Here is a 16,662-nt window from a genome sequence, read left to right on the forward strand (position 1 = left end):
ACAACTTAAAAAGGATCTTGAAACAGTTTCTAACCAGGTGCTAAAACAAACACACACGAAGGTTTTTAATGACTGATTCCATCGACGTACAAACTTTTCATTTCGTCCCGTTTATTACTTTTAACTTCCGGTTTTGTCCCATCAAAATAAAAGCGCAACCGGAAATGCATCGACTGCCGTAACACAACTTCAAAATAAGACATTACTGCAACCTGTTGAAACTACTTTAAACTGTCAGAGGTCCTTTACAATACGTATGTCCAGAAGGTGGTGACGTGTACAAGAAATGTAGTAAATATAGTTTTAAAAAGTCTAAAATGACAGTGATGAAGAGGCTCGTCCTGAGTGCTGCTCCTGAGGTGTGGAAAGAGAGAAAAGGGGCGGAGTCACATGGGAATATTGCACATTTTGAGAGGTGGAGGAAGGTTATGTGGCACCTTTATCAGAAGGTTCACAGACTAAAAATATCTCATATTGCACCTGCAAAGTGATGCAGTGTTCAGTCTGGTCTGACTGTGGCAGGGAAGACGTGGTGGAGCAGGTGATGCTGCAGGTGATGGTGCAGGTGATGACATCGTCTCTCTCTCTCTCCCTGCAGAGGTTGGTGGGCAATGTGAACTCGGAGGCCGTGGTCCAGAACAAGCTGTCCCACCCGGTGAGGACGCGCTTCCTGCGCTTCGTGCCTCTGGACTGGAACCCCAGCGGCTGGATGGGCCTCCGGGTGGAGGCGTACGGCTGCTCCTACAGTGAGTACCGCACCCTGAAGAAGCACTCGGTCGACACATCCCCCACAAAACAAAACAGAAGAAGAAGAAGAAGAGAAGAGAAGAGCCGTGGTGCTTTAACACCGCCGAGAAGGATTCCTTCATTTATGCACCCACAGCGACTCTCTGGTGATGGAGAGTAATGAGGGAGCCGTTTCCTCTTCACTTAGTTTTAACACGCTGTTTGATACTCCAGACTGCAGTGAAATGATGAGTCTAAAACACACACACACACACACACACACACACACGGGGATGATCATCGTGCAGCAACGAGGAGAAAAAAAACACAAAAAGTTGAGCCGGGGTTCATTTTCTTGAGGAATGTGAATCTGCAAAATACAGCATGATTTGTAATTGAACTACGATGACCCACACACACACACACACACACACACACACACACACACACACACACAGATAAGCTAGCAGGGCGCTCGTGTTCGATTAAAGCAGAACTATGATCACGTTTCTCTTCTTCATCTCGATATGAAACGCTGCTCGTGTTTGAAATTTAATTGAAGAAAAAAAACAACAACAATCATCTTGAAATAGGAATTATTTTTACAAATTAAATACTTGATAATCAGGATGAAGGGCTATTTTATTTAATTAATTTTTTTCAATTCTGTCCGTGAAATCGTGAGCGAGATGCAGGCACTCGGTGATGAAATCGACGTGCGTAACACGTGTGATGAGGATTCACCGACACGCCTCCCTCACGCGGCGGCAAGGCGGCGCTAACTCGATGAGCCGCCGGATTAATGCGCCGAGGGAAGACGCCGGCGTGAATATCCCACAATAATCACTTCTGCTGGGGGCGGGGCCAAACCCCCCCGACCCAACGGCGCGTGAATGTGGAGGAAGCAGGTATATAAATGAAGAAGAACGTACTCGTACTCCTCGCTCCGCCCGATATGTTTGTTGCCTGCTGGAAAAACCAAACCACCTGACGGCGCCTCACGCTACAGGACGCCGTCGGAGCAGGAAAGGTCACGCCGCTCTGGTGGCGCCTCTCTGAAGCAGGATTACACGCACGGGACGCGCACCGACAACGCCGCTGATCTCAGATCTGCTCTTCAGGACCTGAAGTCAATTGTAGGAAAGAGAGAGAGAGAGAGAGAGAGAGAGAGAGAGAGAGAGAGAGAGAGAGAGAGAGAGAGAGAGAGAGAGAGAGAGCTTCTACTCTTTTCCCTGCACGTCTCTCGTTGACCTCTAGGGGGCTCTGGACCGTTTCCCCTGCGGTGTTTGAGTCGTCGTAGGAAGCCCAAATTAATTCCAATACTTGTGTTTGTTGTATGTATTTGTTCAGCAAAGTCTTGGGAACAAAACGTACATCTGCAAAAAAAACACTTTTATATCATAATTTGATCTTTTTGAGCCGGATTCCCCAGAAAATGGCTGCTGGAGCGGCGCCCGACTTGTTCAAACTGTTTGGTTCAGGGCTTTGACTGCAGCCACGTGCGAATAAGACTCCTCTCTGGAAGATTAGGAGCTAAAGAATCAGAATCAGCGACAAAAATCACAATAAAACAAAATGTCGGCACGTTACGGAGGAGCTTCAGACAAAAGAAATGTCCTTTGGTTCAGAAACGCCGCCGCTTCAACACGCTTCATTTTTTGATGGTCTGATGGGTCTCGGTGCCGCCGCCTCTTGGATTATCGTGGCGTTTGAATTCATTCAATTGAACTCAGGAACCTGCAGCCGGCGGTTGTTGTTGTTGTTGTTGTTGTTGTCGCCTTAAATTAAATGTCAATTTACTGGAAGACGAGTGGATATCGAACAGAGGATGTTTACGAGCGACGCTAAATCCTGTAGCTCACATCGATGAGATCAATACCACACACACACACACACACACACACACACACACACACACACACACGCGTGTGATTGGATCGTGAACCCTCTCCTGCTAATGACACACCCCCTGTGTGTTTTAACATGCGTGTCATTCAGTGATTACAGATGAAACTCAAATTAAATGGCAGATTATTTGGAAGATGAAGCAGCTTCTTGTTGTTGTTGTTGTTGTTGTTGTTGTTGTTGTTGTTGTTGTTGTTGTTGTTGTATACATCTATGCGGACTAAATTATGAAAGCAATTTCATAGTAGCAACATTCTATGGGGAGTATTTCTATAGTGCATGATACACATATTTAGTTATAGAAATAATCATGCATGAATATATATTATGATTTATAGCAATAATCAACACAGTGTGAAGCATTTCAGATTAATTAATTAATTCATATTGATTTGAATAAAACAGTTTTCATATCTTTATAATCCCTCTGATCATGCTTTGTAATGTTAAAATAAATCACAAGAGGTCATATTTAAGTAAAATGCGAAATATGATATCTGCAAGAAAATGTTGTAAAGCATAATAACAGAGATTATAAAGCATAATAACAGAGATTATTAAATCATAATGACAGATTATAATGCATAATAACAGATATTATAACTCATAAGAACAGAGATTAAATGCATCATTGATACACACTGCTCTTTTCAAACATACATATTGAATTACAGCCTTCTGGAAGCAGATTATAATCCGTTCATAAAGCATTACAGACATTCAGAGTGTCACCAAATGGAGCGAGTCCTAATCCCTGAGCGTTCCACCTCTCCTCTCAGAGTCCTACGTGGCGGACTTTGACGGCAGAAGCTCGCTGCTGTACCGGTTCAACCAGAAGTCCATGTCCACGGTGAAGGACGTGATCTCTCTGCGCTTCAAGAGCCACCAGGCCGAGGGGGTGCTGCTGCACGGGGAGGGCCAGCGGGGGGATTACATCACCCTGGAGCTGCACCGCGGGAGGCTGGACCTCTACCTCAACCTAGGTGAAGCATCCTCCACACAGTGCCCCTCTCTCTCTTCTGGACGGAGAGGGGCGGGGCGGCTGGTGGTCATGTGACTGCAGGCCAGACGCTCGCCAGCCAGAAAGCAGAACAACAAGAAACTCATCTTTCAGTCAGATTTATGCTTTCTAGCAAGATGGAAAAGATAATTAACTTGATTACCAGAATGGTAAAGGTAATAATAATAATTTAAAAAGCCATGTACCCGAGCTAACTGTATACCATTTTATGTATATTATTATTGTTATTTTTTTATTAATAACTAAATAAACACACACTCTTTTAAGTAATATTTTTTTGTATGTAATATATATATATATATATATACTTTTCTTTTAATCATTGTTTTATTTTATATATATATATATATACATATATATTATTTATTTTTAATTAATAAATAAATAAATAAATTACTTAATTAATTAATCTATATTATTATTTTATATATGAATCGATTATTTTATTTTATTATTTATTTATTTATATTAATTCATTATTATTTTATTATATATAATATTTTAATTATAGATATAATTTAATTCTATATATATATATATATATACTTAAAATCCTAAAATGTAGTTTTATTTTAATAATAATTATATATATATATATATATATATATATATATATATATATATATATATATATATATATATATATATATATATATATGCATATATACAACCTAAAGCCTCCTCCTCTCCGTCTCCTCTTCCTCAGACGACAGCCGGCGGTTGAGCAGCGGCCGCGTGGCGGTGAGCGTCGGCAGCCTGCTGGACGACCAGCAGTGGCACAACGTGCAGGTGGAGCGCTTCAACAAGCAGGTCAACCTCACGGTGGACGCGCACACGCAGCACTTCCACGCCAAGGGGGACGGACACTCTCTGGAGGTGGACTACGAGGTATACCTGCACAAAATATACATATATATATATATATATATATATATATATATATATATATATCTGCTGATGAGCAGACCACTCAATCAGTGTTAAAGCTTTTTTTACTTGCGCAATGTCGTGGAGGAAATTGCGAATGTTTTGCATCTCGTATTAAATTCTGATTATCTCCTCAACCACAAGGTCTATTTGAATAATTAAAAAAGCTATAATATACAGAAACCCCTTGTGAACGTATGTGATACGTTCATATATATGTTAGTGGTATACTAGTTCATGATAGTACACAGAAAAGGGAAAAAAAACATTTAAAAAAAATCTTTTTTACCCGAATGGTTTACATCCCATACTAAATACTAATTATCTCCTCAACCACAAGGTCTATTTTAATAATTAAGAAAGCTTTAGTATACAGAAAATGAATAATAAGTTCATATATGTTTTAATAGTATATTAGATTATGATAGTACACAGAAAATAGGTAAAAAAACACATGAAAATTAGATTTATATTGACGTGAAAGGCCAGAACATGCCGTCTCTTTTTGCTCTATCGCACCAGAGACCATGCATGGAGTGGTAGGACTTGAACGATCGATGAAGACCTTCAAAGAAGAGGTTCAGAAGGTTAAACATGGGGATGAGCACAAAGCAGTCATGAGACTCAGGAAACAGAGTCGCTGAACTCAATGTAGGCGCTTAGGAAACGAGGTCTCCGTGAGGAATGATTGAAGAGAGAGAAACCGTTGCAGAGATGAGTTGTTTTTATTCTCTCAAAAGCAATAACAGACGTCCAGCTGGGCCACACCTGGACCATCGCTTATTCCAGAACATTATCAATACATGTTGAGTGTTGAAAATGTGTCTTACGGTCATTTAAGCACCACGAATCGGTTGCTCACTAAGCCCCTCCCCCATGCTCCAGTGATCGCCCAATCACAGTTCAGCACCCGGCGTGTCGCGTCCGCAGCACATTAAACTCTCTTTTCACAGGGATCTCCTTTTAAAACGAATCAGCCTGAGAGATTATTTCCCACCGACCCCGGGGGAACGGATTCAATCTCAGAAGGTCTGGCGGTGGATAAACCTCCAGAGAGGGAGCCGCATTACGGAGCCGGCCGCCGAGCCGTGACCCCACTCTAGGCCTCTGATTGGCCGGCGCTCCTCTCAGGTTTAGTCGGGAGGAGCGAGATTGGTTCGGGAAGGTGGGATTCGTGATAATCTCCTTGGGGGGTCATGGAGGAGGAGAGGGAGGGGGGACTTCTCCCTCCTGTCCCGCATCGGGCGCCATGTCGGCAATCCGGAGACGAGACCGGGAGTCGACGCCCACAACCGGATTGCCCGTTGACGATCGGATTTTTAAAAGGAACAACGCAACAAAGCTCCATCGTCTTCGGCCGCCGCCGCCTGGTGGGTTCGGACCTCTTTCACTCAACCAGAACCCTGCTGGCTCCTGATTGGTCGACAGCGACCCCCCCCCCGTCGTCTCTCTTCACGAGCTGATGAGATATTGTAGAGACGGTTGTTCTTGTTCAGCCGTCTGGATAATCAGGAGCCGGCTGTCTTTGTTCCTTCCTGCCTGGTTCTAAAATCCAGAAGCCATTGTTTGTGAATTCTGTTCGCAGTTATTCTGAAACGAATGAAATCACATTTTGTCAGAGAGGCAGTTTGAAACGCGGCGTGCGCCACTTTGCTCCTGCAGCGACCGGCCGGGTGAGGAAAGTAGAAAAATGGGCTTCGGTTCTTTCTGGGAAAAGTCTTTGAAAGGGATCGTGGAAGCTGACTGCAGGAGATTCTCCTCCATTCAGCCTGGAGAGCATTAGCGAGGGCCAACACTGAGGGCCGGGCCCTGATGAGGTCTGGCTCACAGTCACAAGTCCAAAGGTGTAATAGGCTCTGTGCGGGCCTGCCAAGCGCCTGCACTCCAAAAAATACTTTTTTTTCTTTATGGAGCACTTTGTGCACGGCATTGTGGGGTTGAATGAAGGGGAAACGTCTCCTCCCACTCCTTAATGTTTCTCCTCGTCGGGACTGAAGAACATGGGGAACGGTGGGAGTCGGTTTTTCTCACTCGCTGCATGAGTCAGCGGCTCAGGCCGAGCCGGGGAGGACATGTGTGAGCGGGTATTTAGAGACAGAGAGAGAGTTTTTACTTTATGTACAAAAAAAAAAATGTTCTTCCCCTTTTTATATGACGATAGCACGAAGACATTTCTCAAAAGCTGAAGAAAAGTCATGGAATTTTAAAACGGTTCTTTATCAAGGCCTGCAAAGGTCCTTGAAAAAAATACAAATAAATTAAAACCTCAAACGTTTTGGAAAAGTCATGGAAATTTGGTATTTTTCCAAAAACTTTGGGCATTCATTTACGCTGAGTTTAAAGTATATTTATATAAAATATATATATACATGTTGATTCTTTTAATCAAACCATTGTCTCTCATTCATTTGAGTCATTTAAGGTTTACTGTATGCTTTGAATCCTCATTGTTAGTTTAAATACTACATTTTATCACTTTGTACTGTTCACACACACATTTTGAGTGTGTAGAAGTGTGTGAAGCAGACGGCATCAGTCATGTTACAGTGTTTTACAGTCATGTAAAAGTCATAACTACCCACCGGTCACATTGTGTATGAACCCTGCTTTGTGTACCGGATCCTCCGACGCTGAGACTTCCACCGCTTCCTGTTTCTCTTTCCATGAAAGCTGAGTTTCGGAGGCATCCCTCTGCCCGGTAAACCCGGCACCTTCGTGAGGAAGAACTTCCACGGCTGCGTGGAGAACCTCTACTACAACGGCATCAACGTCATCGACCTGGCGAAGAGACGCAAGCCTCAGATACACAGCGTGGTGAGTTCAGCGCTGTGCTTAGAGCACTCGGCAGGGTTTTACCAGACATCGGTCAATACGTGTGATCGTTATGTTCCGTAGCAAAATGTGCTTTTATCATTTAAGAAATGTCGTAATGTTTTTGGCGTGCTGTGGATTTTCTACCTGAGCCTTCAGCTGAACCGACACCAACAAGAGAAAATAAGCTGAAAGGGTAAATAATTATAATACATGTAGTGTATTTGTGAAAAACAATTACATTATAAAATAGATTCACCCAAATACAACAATAAGTGCAATAAAATATAGCATTATTTGAATAGTCACGTTGTTTCTAGATGACCTAATTTGGCGATTTCTTTTGATTCACCATATAAACGACTCCTCGGTCCGCTCTGCTGCCGACAAAGAGGAACGCTCTTCAGGTTTCCCCGTGTCCATCCAGGTGTTATCTCCATCCTCCCCCTCCAGGAAACACAATCGCCGGCTTCAAAAGCTCCGCCCTGTGAGCGGCCACTTCTCCCGTTTGAGACTTGAAAGGCATCTTCTCTATCGGTGGCGATGGAAACTAATTTAATGATACATAAAGAGAGCAGCCAAAGAAACAGAAAGTGCACAAGAGCACGTATAGATATATATACACAATGTCTGCCAATTTACATATATATTGCATATTCGGGTGATTCTATGGTTTAGCTGTAAAGTGCAGGCTGCGGTCTCTGGAGGAGGTTGAGGACTGGAGACAGCTGTCTGACGCACAATAACGGGTCTTGAACGTGCGTCCGCGGGCGTCCGCGGCGTGACAGGTGTTTTTGTTCCATTAGCTCAGGAGGTCGTCTCTCTTCGGGCGGTGATTGATGTGAGAACGTTCAGCGTTGAGTAAAGACGTTTAGCGGATGAGCCGCACGGCGCGCGGGAACTTATCCAGATGCAGCCGGCATGTATAGTTACACATCGCAGGAGGAGCGCTAGTTAGCTTGTTAGCTGTTAGCAGCTAACGTACGAGGTTGCATTGCGTCACCATTTAAGGCCTCGTGTGATTACTGTGTCGATCCCTGATTGTTGCCATGTTCAACCTCATGGTGGCGCTAGAGAAATAGTCAAGAGAAACATCAACGTCACGAGGAAACATCCTCTGGGGACCAGGACGCCTGGAGAAGGTATCGAGACACTCCGTCCAATAGTTATGGAGATATTTCTATGAAGATATTTTAGTCTTATTTCATTTAAATATTTTAAATAAATAAATAATATCAAAATATATATGTCTATTTATTTCTTATATATATATATAATATATATATATATATAAGATATTTATATATATATGTATATATTATATTACTTATATTTTAGTCTTATTTTAGTGATGAAATTATACAAATATAAATATATATACATATCATTTAAAAATATTTATTTATTATATATGTATATATTCGTATTTTTTTATTATTTTAGTGCTATAACAGTCTTATTTTAGTCCTGAAATATATAGTATTACTTCTCTGTGTTTCTCTAACTGGAAGCAGAGAAACAATCCAGACATCCTGAGTGAGCCAATGGATTCATTATCTGAAGAGCCCCTCCCCCCCACGCCCCTCCCCCTCCTCCCACTCACAGATCACCCCCCCCCCCTCCCTCTCTGACGTGTCTAAAGCGCGGCGCTGACAGCCGGAGCGTCGAGGCCGCCACCGTGGCGCCGTAATGGAGTTTGAGCGCCGCGTCTCCGTCGGGTCGCCGTGGACCACCAAGAGTCAAAGAGCTGTGATTGCTGCGCCGCCGCCTGCAGGCGCCGCGCTAATGGGACGCTGACCTCAGCCGCCGCCGGCAGCCGGTGTTGAACGCTCCCGACACAGCCGCCTGCACGCCGCCGTGCATGCCGCCGTGCACGCCGCCGTGCACGCTTTAATGGCTTTTTCTTTTATCTCACGGGTTCAACCGTGTTGGTTTGGAGCAAATAAAATGTCAGGGATTCATCTCGGATGCAGGAGTTGGCGTTAGAGTTCAGACGCTCATGGAAAAACCTGGAAGAGTCGACTCAAGGCCTGGAAACAATATCCTGGAAAAAATAAAACCAGAAAAGTTTTGTGAAAGTCATGAAAATGTTTTATATTCATGTAGAGAGGAAGAGGAGAGGAGAGGAAGAGGAGAGGAAGAGGAGATAGCAATACTATTATCATCATTTTTTTGTGCAATACTGTTCAATCTTTTATATTTTGTGCCTTATTTTTTATATATTTATCTTTTACCTTACGTAATTCTGTGTTAGAAGGACCGAGCAAAATAATCTTTCATTGTGTAGAATAACTTTGTGTTTTCTGTGCGTATGACAGTAAAAACATCTTGGATCTTGCGTCTTCACCCCCTAGTGGGGCGCGGCGGTATTACAGGTGGGGCGCAAGGCAGATATGCAGATTCTTAAAAATATATTTAGTGCAAAAGAGGTTATTTGCAGGTAATTTTTTGACAAACTATTATTTATTTTTTGCACAGATAGAACTTTATTTGAATTGTTATTGCACATTTTTATTAGTTTTTGTCTGTGGGAGCAATCTGCTTTCAGTTTTCTTTAATCTATTGAGAAAGAACAGCTGGAGGTCATTTTTTTGGGGTCATTTTTCTTCCTCTAAAGTGTGACGTGACAGAAAAGGTTTGGGAACCTCCGGTTTGGCCGGTCGACCCCTGACCCCTGACCCCTGACCCCTGACCCCCTCCCGCCCGCAGGAGGAGTTTTGGAGGCTTTGTGGACGCGACAGGTCTCCTCGTGTGCTGGAGCGTAGAATCCTCTACCGCTCGCTGAAAGGTTGTATTCTGTTTGAAACATGTCGAGCTTCAGAGGATGCTGAACGCACAGAGGAGGCCGTCTTGACCTTCTCTTCTTACCCCCACAAAAAGGCATATTTACATAAGCGTCAGACTCCTTTAATCATCATGCACTTGCACTTTTCTATCATTCTTACGAAGTCATATGTTCGTCTCGGAAGTGCGAGCGGCCGCTGGTGATGAATTGACAACTGATGACGAATACTTGAACCGCTTGAAGGTGACATTTCATTAGCGTGGGCGGGGCTTTTCGCTCATGATTCTTCATCCCGACCATCTGTTCCCCTTTTCTCTGCATATCAATATGTCACCACCAGCCTCCCGTGAGACTCGACGCGCCCGAGCGCCGGCGCTGGAGGATCGGTGTGAATCTGTGTCCTTTGGGCTTTTTCTCGTCCTCCTCCAGGGCAACGTGACCTTCTCGTGTTCGCCGCCCCAGCTGGTGGCCTGCACCTTCCTGAGCTCCAGCAGCAGCTTCCTGTCGCTTCCGCCGCCGCCGCCGGCAGCATCGGCGTCCTCCTCCGCCGCCGCGGGCGTCGGCGGGTTCTCCGTTCGCTTCCAGTTCAGGACGTGGAACCCGGACGGGCTGCTGCTCTCCGTGCAGCTGAACCCGGAGCCCCACAGGCTGCAGCTGCAGATCAACAGCAGCCGGCTGCAGATGACGCTGCACGGCTCAGGGCGAGCCAGAGCAGACGCCTCCACCGGTGAGTTCACGGGACGAGACGTGAGAACATGCATTGAACATGCATTGAACATGCATAGAATGTGCATTGAACATGTATTGAACATGCATTGAACATGCATTGAACATGCATTGAACATGCATTGAACATGCATTGAATGTGCATTGAACATGCATTGAATGCGCATTGAATATGTATTGAATATGCATTGACTATGTATTGAATATGCATTGACTATGCATTGAATATGCATTGACTATGTATTGAATATGCATTGACTATGCATTGAATATGCATTGACTATGTATTGAACATGCATTGAATATGCATTGACTATGTATTGAATATGCATTGAATATGCATTGACTAGGTATTGAATATGCACTGACTATGTATTGAACATACATTGAATATGCATTGACTATGTATTGAATATGCATTGAATATGCATTGACTAGGTATTGAATATGCATTGACTATGTATTGAATATGCATTGAATATGCATTGACTATGTATTGAATATGCATTGAATATGCATTGACTAGGTATTGAATATGCATTGACTATGTATTGAATATGCATTGAATATGCATTGACTAGGTATTGAATATGCACTGACTATGTATTGAACATACATTGAATATGCATTGACTAGGTATTGAATATGCATTGACTATGTATTGAATATGCATTGAATATGCATTGACTATGTATTGAATATGCATTGAATATGCATTGACTAGGTATTGAATATGCATTGACTATGCATTGAACATGCATTGAACATGCATTGACTATGTATTGAATATGCATTGAACATGCATTGAACATGCATTGAATATGCATTGAACATGCATTGAACATGCATTGAACATGCATTGAATAACGGTGTTACTGAGGACTTCTCTCTCTAGAACAGTGGTTAAAAAAAAGATGTTTTTTTGAGAACTGCTGCTCTGACAGAGCCGCTGCTTTCTGATTGTGTGTTTAAAAAGAAGAAGCTGTGTTGTGCGTAAATAATGATGATGACCGGTGAGTGGGCTTTTCAGTCTCCAAAGATCGCTTTTAAACCGCACAAGCGTTCTTCAAAGTGTGCGTTTGACATATTAAACGGGTGAACTTTCACGTCGCAGGACCAGACTCGGCCGTCAGCGTCGTGTTTTACGTTCTCGTAAACGTGATATCTCACAAACGCCTGAGGGGAATTTCTTCAAATTTGTCTCGACGGTCCACCCGGACTCCAGGATGGAGCGGTTCAATTTTGGGGGTCAGAGGTCACTGTGACTGTAATTTGTGAATTAAAGTGCTAATTATGAGAATATCATCCAGACGTCTTTCTAATGTGCTTAAAGTCAGTGTGTAAAGCACAGTTAAAGCTGTACGATGTTCAATGGATGAGAATAAAAATACATTTCAGAGTGACAAATCAGTCTGATGATTTCAGAGGCTCCTGACGTTTTGCAGTGGAGGCTTTCCGGGGGTCTGAGCTGTCAATCAAACCGTCTCTCCACCCCTCAGTATTTTTGCACACTTGCTAAAATGCTGAAGCGATGACATTTTGGTCAGACATTGACGTAAAACCCGAACTGGGCTCGTCGGGCAGATTAACCGCGAGGGCGGTAAATTCTAGTTTTGGTTGAAAGGTTTTCTGTGTCATCGTGTCGGCGCCACGGCGATGTACGATAGTCCTGCTGTCGGCATCTCACTGCTCAGCGGGCGGCGGCGATCTCCTGCAGAGCGAGTCGTAGATCAGTGTTCGTGTGTGTCGACTAAAACCGCCTGCACACACAACGGCAATAGACCCTCAGTCAGCTTGCTCAGGCCGAGGAGGAAGAGGAGGAAGAGGAGGAGGAGGAGAAGGAGTAGGAGGAGGAGGAGGAGGAGGAGGAGGAGGCCTGCAGGAGAAGAGACGGGATCAACTAGACCAGGATGAATAAATAAATATCACGGCGGACTCACCAAACTGCAGACTCCTCCCTCTCTGGGACGCCAGACTCCAGAAGACTTTTGTACATACATTTATCTTTACTTTGAGCATAGCAGCTACGTGTTTATGCTACCCTCTGTGCTACTTTGTTGTCCTTCTGTATACATAGTTGTCTAGATTGATAGATAATAGATGTACACTCAGGCCGATGAAGATGATTGTGATTCAAAGCGCCGGCAGAAGTCTGCGAGCTCGTGAACGCGGATGTTAACAATGCTGGATTTTAAAGATAGTTCATGAATGTTTCATGATGAAGGAAACACACTCAATATGTTTCTCGGCGCTGCAGGATGCACCATGCGGCTTTTAGTAAACAAAACATACCTTTTGTTTGTTTTCCCGGAAGAATCCCACAGGGCCCTTTAAGTGAACCGCTGACTTTGTTTCCTCCACCTGGCGGCTTGTTTGTGTTCGTCTGTCCACGGAGACGCAACGCTGCGCTCGCTCCCTAGCTACTGCCTCCTCGTCTCCTCGCTCCTGTCTCCTAAATTAGGATTCCTAAATTCCTAAAATGCATCTGGAGGAGAAAATAGAGCGAGAGGAGAGAGGAGAAAGGAGATAAAAGAAAGGAGGCAGGAAAGAGGAGGCACAGGTGCATCCTTTGCCTTTTTAAAATCTTTTTTGTGTGTCTTTGTGTGTCTTTGTGTGTCTTTTCGTCTCCTCTGACGTGGAAAAGAGACCCGACAGCATCTTGTCATATTTTGCCGCGTGCTGACTTGAATTCAAACAATTATCATAATAATTTTATGAACACAGTTATGATCATTTGACAGGTTATTAAAAAAACAATGAACATTTGATGCAGCTTTTTATTGTTCGTCTGCCTGTTGCCTCGACTCCTCTCCTGTCTCCTCTCCTGTCTCCTTTCTCCTATTTCTTATTTTCGCTCCTTTCTCCTCTCTCCTCTTTCCTTTCTCCTCTCCTTTCCTCTCTTCTCTCCTATTTCTTCTCTCCTTTTTTTCTCTCCCTTCTCTCCTCTTTCCTTTCTTCTCTCCTCTCTCTTTTCTCCTATCTCCTGTATCCTATTTCTTCTCTCCTTTCTCCTCTCGCCTCTCTCCTGTTTCTTATTTTCTCTCTTCTCTCCTCTCTCTTATTTCTTCTCTCCTCTTTCCTTTCTCCTCTCTCCTTTTTCCTTTCTCCTCTCTCCTCTTTTCTTTTTCCTCTCTTTTCTCTCCTCTTTCCTTTCTTCTCTCCTCTCTCTTTTCTCCTCTCGCCTCTCTCCTATTTCTTCTCTCCTCTTTCCTTTTTCCTTTCTCCTCTCTCCTCTTTCCTTTTTCCTCTTCTTTCTTTCCTCTTTCCTCTTTCCTTTCTCCTCTCTCCTCTTCCCTTTCTCCTTTCTCCTCTCTCCTCTTTCCTTTTTCCTCTCTCTTCTCTCCTCTTTCCTTTCTTCTCTCATCTCTCTTCTCTCCTATCTCCTATTTCTTCTCTCCTTTCTCCTCTCTCCTCTCTCCTCCCCGCCTCCTCCCGCTCACATCCCAGGTGGGCGGGACTAGGACGCGAGGCGAGGAAATGAAGTTGAGGATGTAAAACACACCGAGAGAAGAGAATAGCCGACGGCGCGAACAGAGAAAAGCGTTAATCCTCCGAGTGACGATCCAACATGTCGGCGTGCGCAAAGTAATTTCATCCGACTTACTTTTAACACCTTTGTCCTCAATAAACTCAACAAAAGGAGGAAAAAAAAAGAGTTGATTTTCTGGAAATGAGTGTGAGAGGAGAGGCGAGCGTTCAGCCGTCTGCACGGGATCGACTGAGCAAATACAACACAGATAAGTGTGATTGTTTTGGGGAAGCAGACTTCCAGCAGATGGTGGGCTGCAGGGAAATCTAGCTGGAGGAGACAACCTTCCAAGAGACAATATTCCCTTTTATATAATTTACCTCAAGCTGTATTTAATTACCAACCTGCGCGGGGGATGAAGCGGCGGCCCGCGAGGAGCCTCTGACCTGGCGGCCGCCTCGTGTTTGTAATAACAGCGTGTGAGGAAAAAGTTTCACTGCTAATTAATTTAGCGCCAGAGATGCGGCACCGGAGTTCCACATGCAGGAATCCACCCCTCACTCATTTTTTTGGGGGGCTGTTTATCTATTTATTAATCCACTTTTTCACACGGATTCCTCTGGAGGTCGCCGCTGAAATTATTATCGAGCGAGAGCTCCGATAGCATCTCGGTTACACATTTCGGATGGCTCGTGGAGGAGGTCGGCGGCTTTTTGGAAGCGTGCTGGGAGAGAGATAAGCCCTCGGATGTGGCCGGTAAATGTGATTAAAACGCAGATTTGTCCTGCAGTGAATGCGCCGCATTAGCCACAGACACGGCGTTGCTTCATTTCATTAGAGCGTCCCAAAGTAGAGAGCGCGCCGCTCGCAGCAGCTGGAAATGTGCTCTGTGACGGATGTGCTGGACCAGAGGAGAGCACTAGGACCCAGGAGACCGGACGAGACCGCCGCTGCATCTGTGATGATCCTGCGGCGAGGAAACAGCGTGCAGAGCGGCGGGTATTTGAAGTACACAGAGTTACAAAGAGCTACATAGAGTTACATAGAGCTACAAAGAGCTACATAGATGTACAAAGAGGTACAAAGAGGTACAGAGAAGTACTTCGAGCTACAAAGAAGTACATAGAGTTACAAAGAGTTACATAGAGTTACAAAAGACCTCCAAAGAGTTACAAAAGAGCTACATAGAGTTACAAAGAGCTACAAAGAGGTACATATAGTTACAAAAAGGGTACATAGAGGTACAAAGGGTTACAAAGAGTTACGTAGAGTTACATAGAGGGACCTGCCTCGTCTGTAATGCACACAACTCAGTTTACAACGAGAAACAACCAGAGGGATAATTGTGGATTTTAAAACTGAGGATGTTAATTAAAAAAGTAAGTTCATGGATTTTATTTTAGGCCCTTTTTTCTCACCTGTTCCCACCTCCCAGAATGCATCACACAGCTCACAGCAATGTCAAACCCTGTGCAGCAGAGGCGTCTCAGTGCCATCATTAAACTGAGCTGCAGGGCTCGCAGAAGTTTCTGCCAATTTTTTTTTATATCTAAATTTAAACTATGCTCTTCTTTTCAGTACATATATATATATATATATATATATATATATATATATTTAGTTATGACTTTTTTATTTAGATAATGGATGAATACAAATTAAATTTAAAAATATTATACATTAATATAAAAATATAAAAAGAAATATATATTTTTTATTAATATATATTCATTTATATATATTTATTTTGACCTTAATTTTTATATATATATATATATATATATATATATATATATATATATATATATATATATATATATATAAATCTAAATAATAAAAGTCATTAAAAATATTATTATTTAGAATTAAATATTATAAACAAATATACAGAAAAAAAACAGAACAAATATACAGAAAAAATTTCAGCTGTAAAAGTAGACCGTAGAAGAAGCTTGAGGAGAAATCGGTGGTGTTTGACAATGAGGAAGCGCTACGCGGAGCGACGTGCACGCGCACGTGCACGTGGAGAAACCAAACGTATGTGCATCTGCTCGCGGCCCAGAGAGGACGTGCAGCTGCTCGCCGTGGAAGCAGGAGACCCACAAGTGTCCATCACGGCGCCAGCAGCCAGACACGCAGCCTCCGTCTCCGCATCGCCTGCCAGACGCTCGTTTCATTCTCCCCTGCAGTGATGACATGAAGCTGTCACATGAAACTCAGTGTTTCCTGGAGGCGGCGGCGGCGGCGGCGGCGGCGGCGGCGGCGGCGGCGGCGGCGGCGGCGGCGGCGCTC

The 16,662-nt window shown here is 43.7% G+C and overlaps 1 protein-coding gene across 1 annotated transcript in view; it reads left to right on the forward strand.

Moving 5' to 3' along the window:
- The window catches only part of cntnap5a (contactin associated protein family member 5a), a 105,462-nt gene that overhangs the window by 38,841 nt on the left and 49,959 nt on the right, over nucleotides 1–16,662 (forward strand). The window contains exons 4-8 of the mRNA XM_068571908.1: nucleotides 599–746; nucleotides 3,411–3,614; nucleotides 4,359–4,540; nucleotides 7,250–7,393; nucleotides 10,605–10,902. Coding sequence (XP_068428009.1) covers nucleotides 599–746; nucleotides 3,411–3,614; nucleotides 4,359–4,540; nucleotides 7,250–7,393; nucleotides 10,605–10,902 — 976 coding nt within the window. The remainder of the gene's footprint in view (nucleotides 1–598; nucleotides 747–3,410; nucleotides 3,615–4,358; nucleotides 4,541–7,249; nucleotides 7,394–10,604; nucleotides 10,903–16,662) is intronic.

Source organism: Clinocottus analis, unplaced genomic scaffold (assembly GCF_023055335.1).
Source record: "Clinocottus analis isolate CAN_PGR_092001 unplaced genomic scaffold, fCliAna1.0.p SCAF_12, whole genome shotgun sequence".
NCBI lineage: Eukaryota > Metazoa > Chordata > Actinopteri > Perciformes > Cottidae > Clinocottus > Clinocottus analis.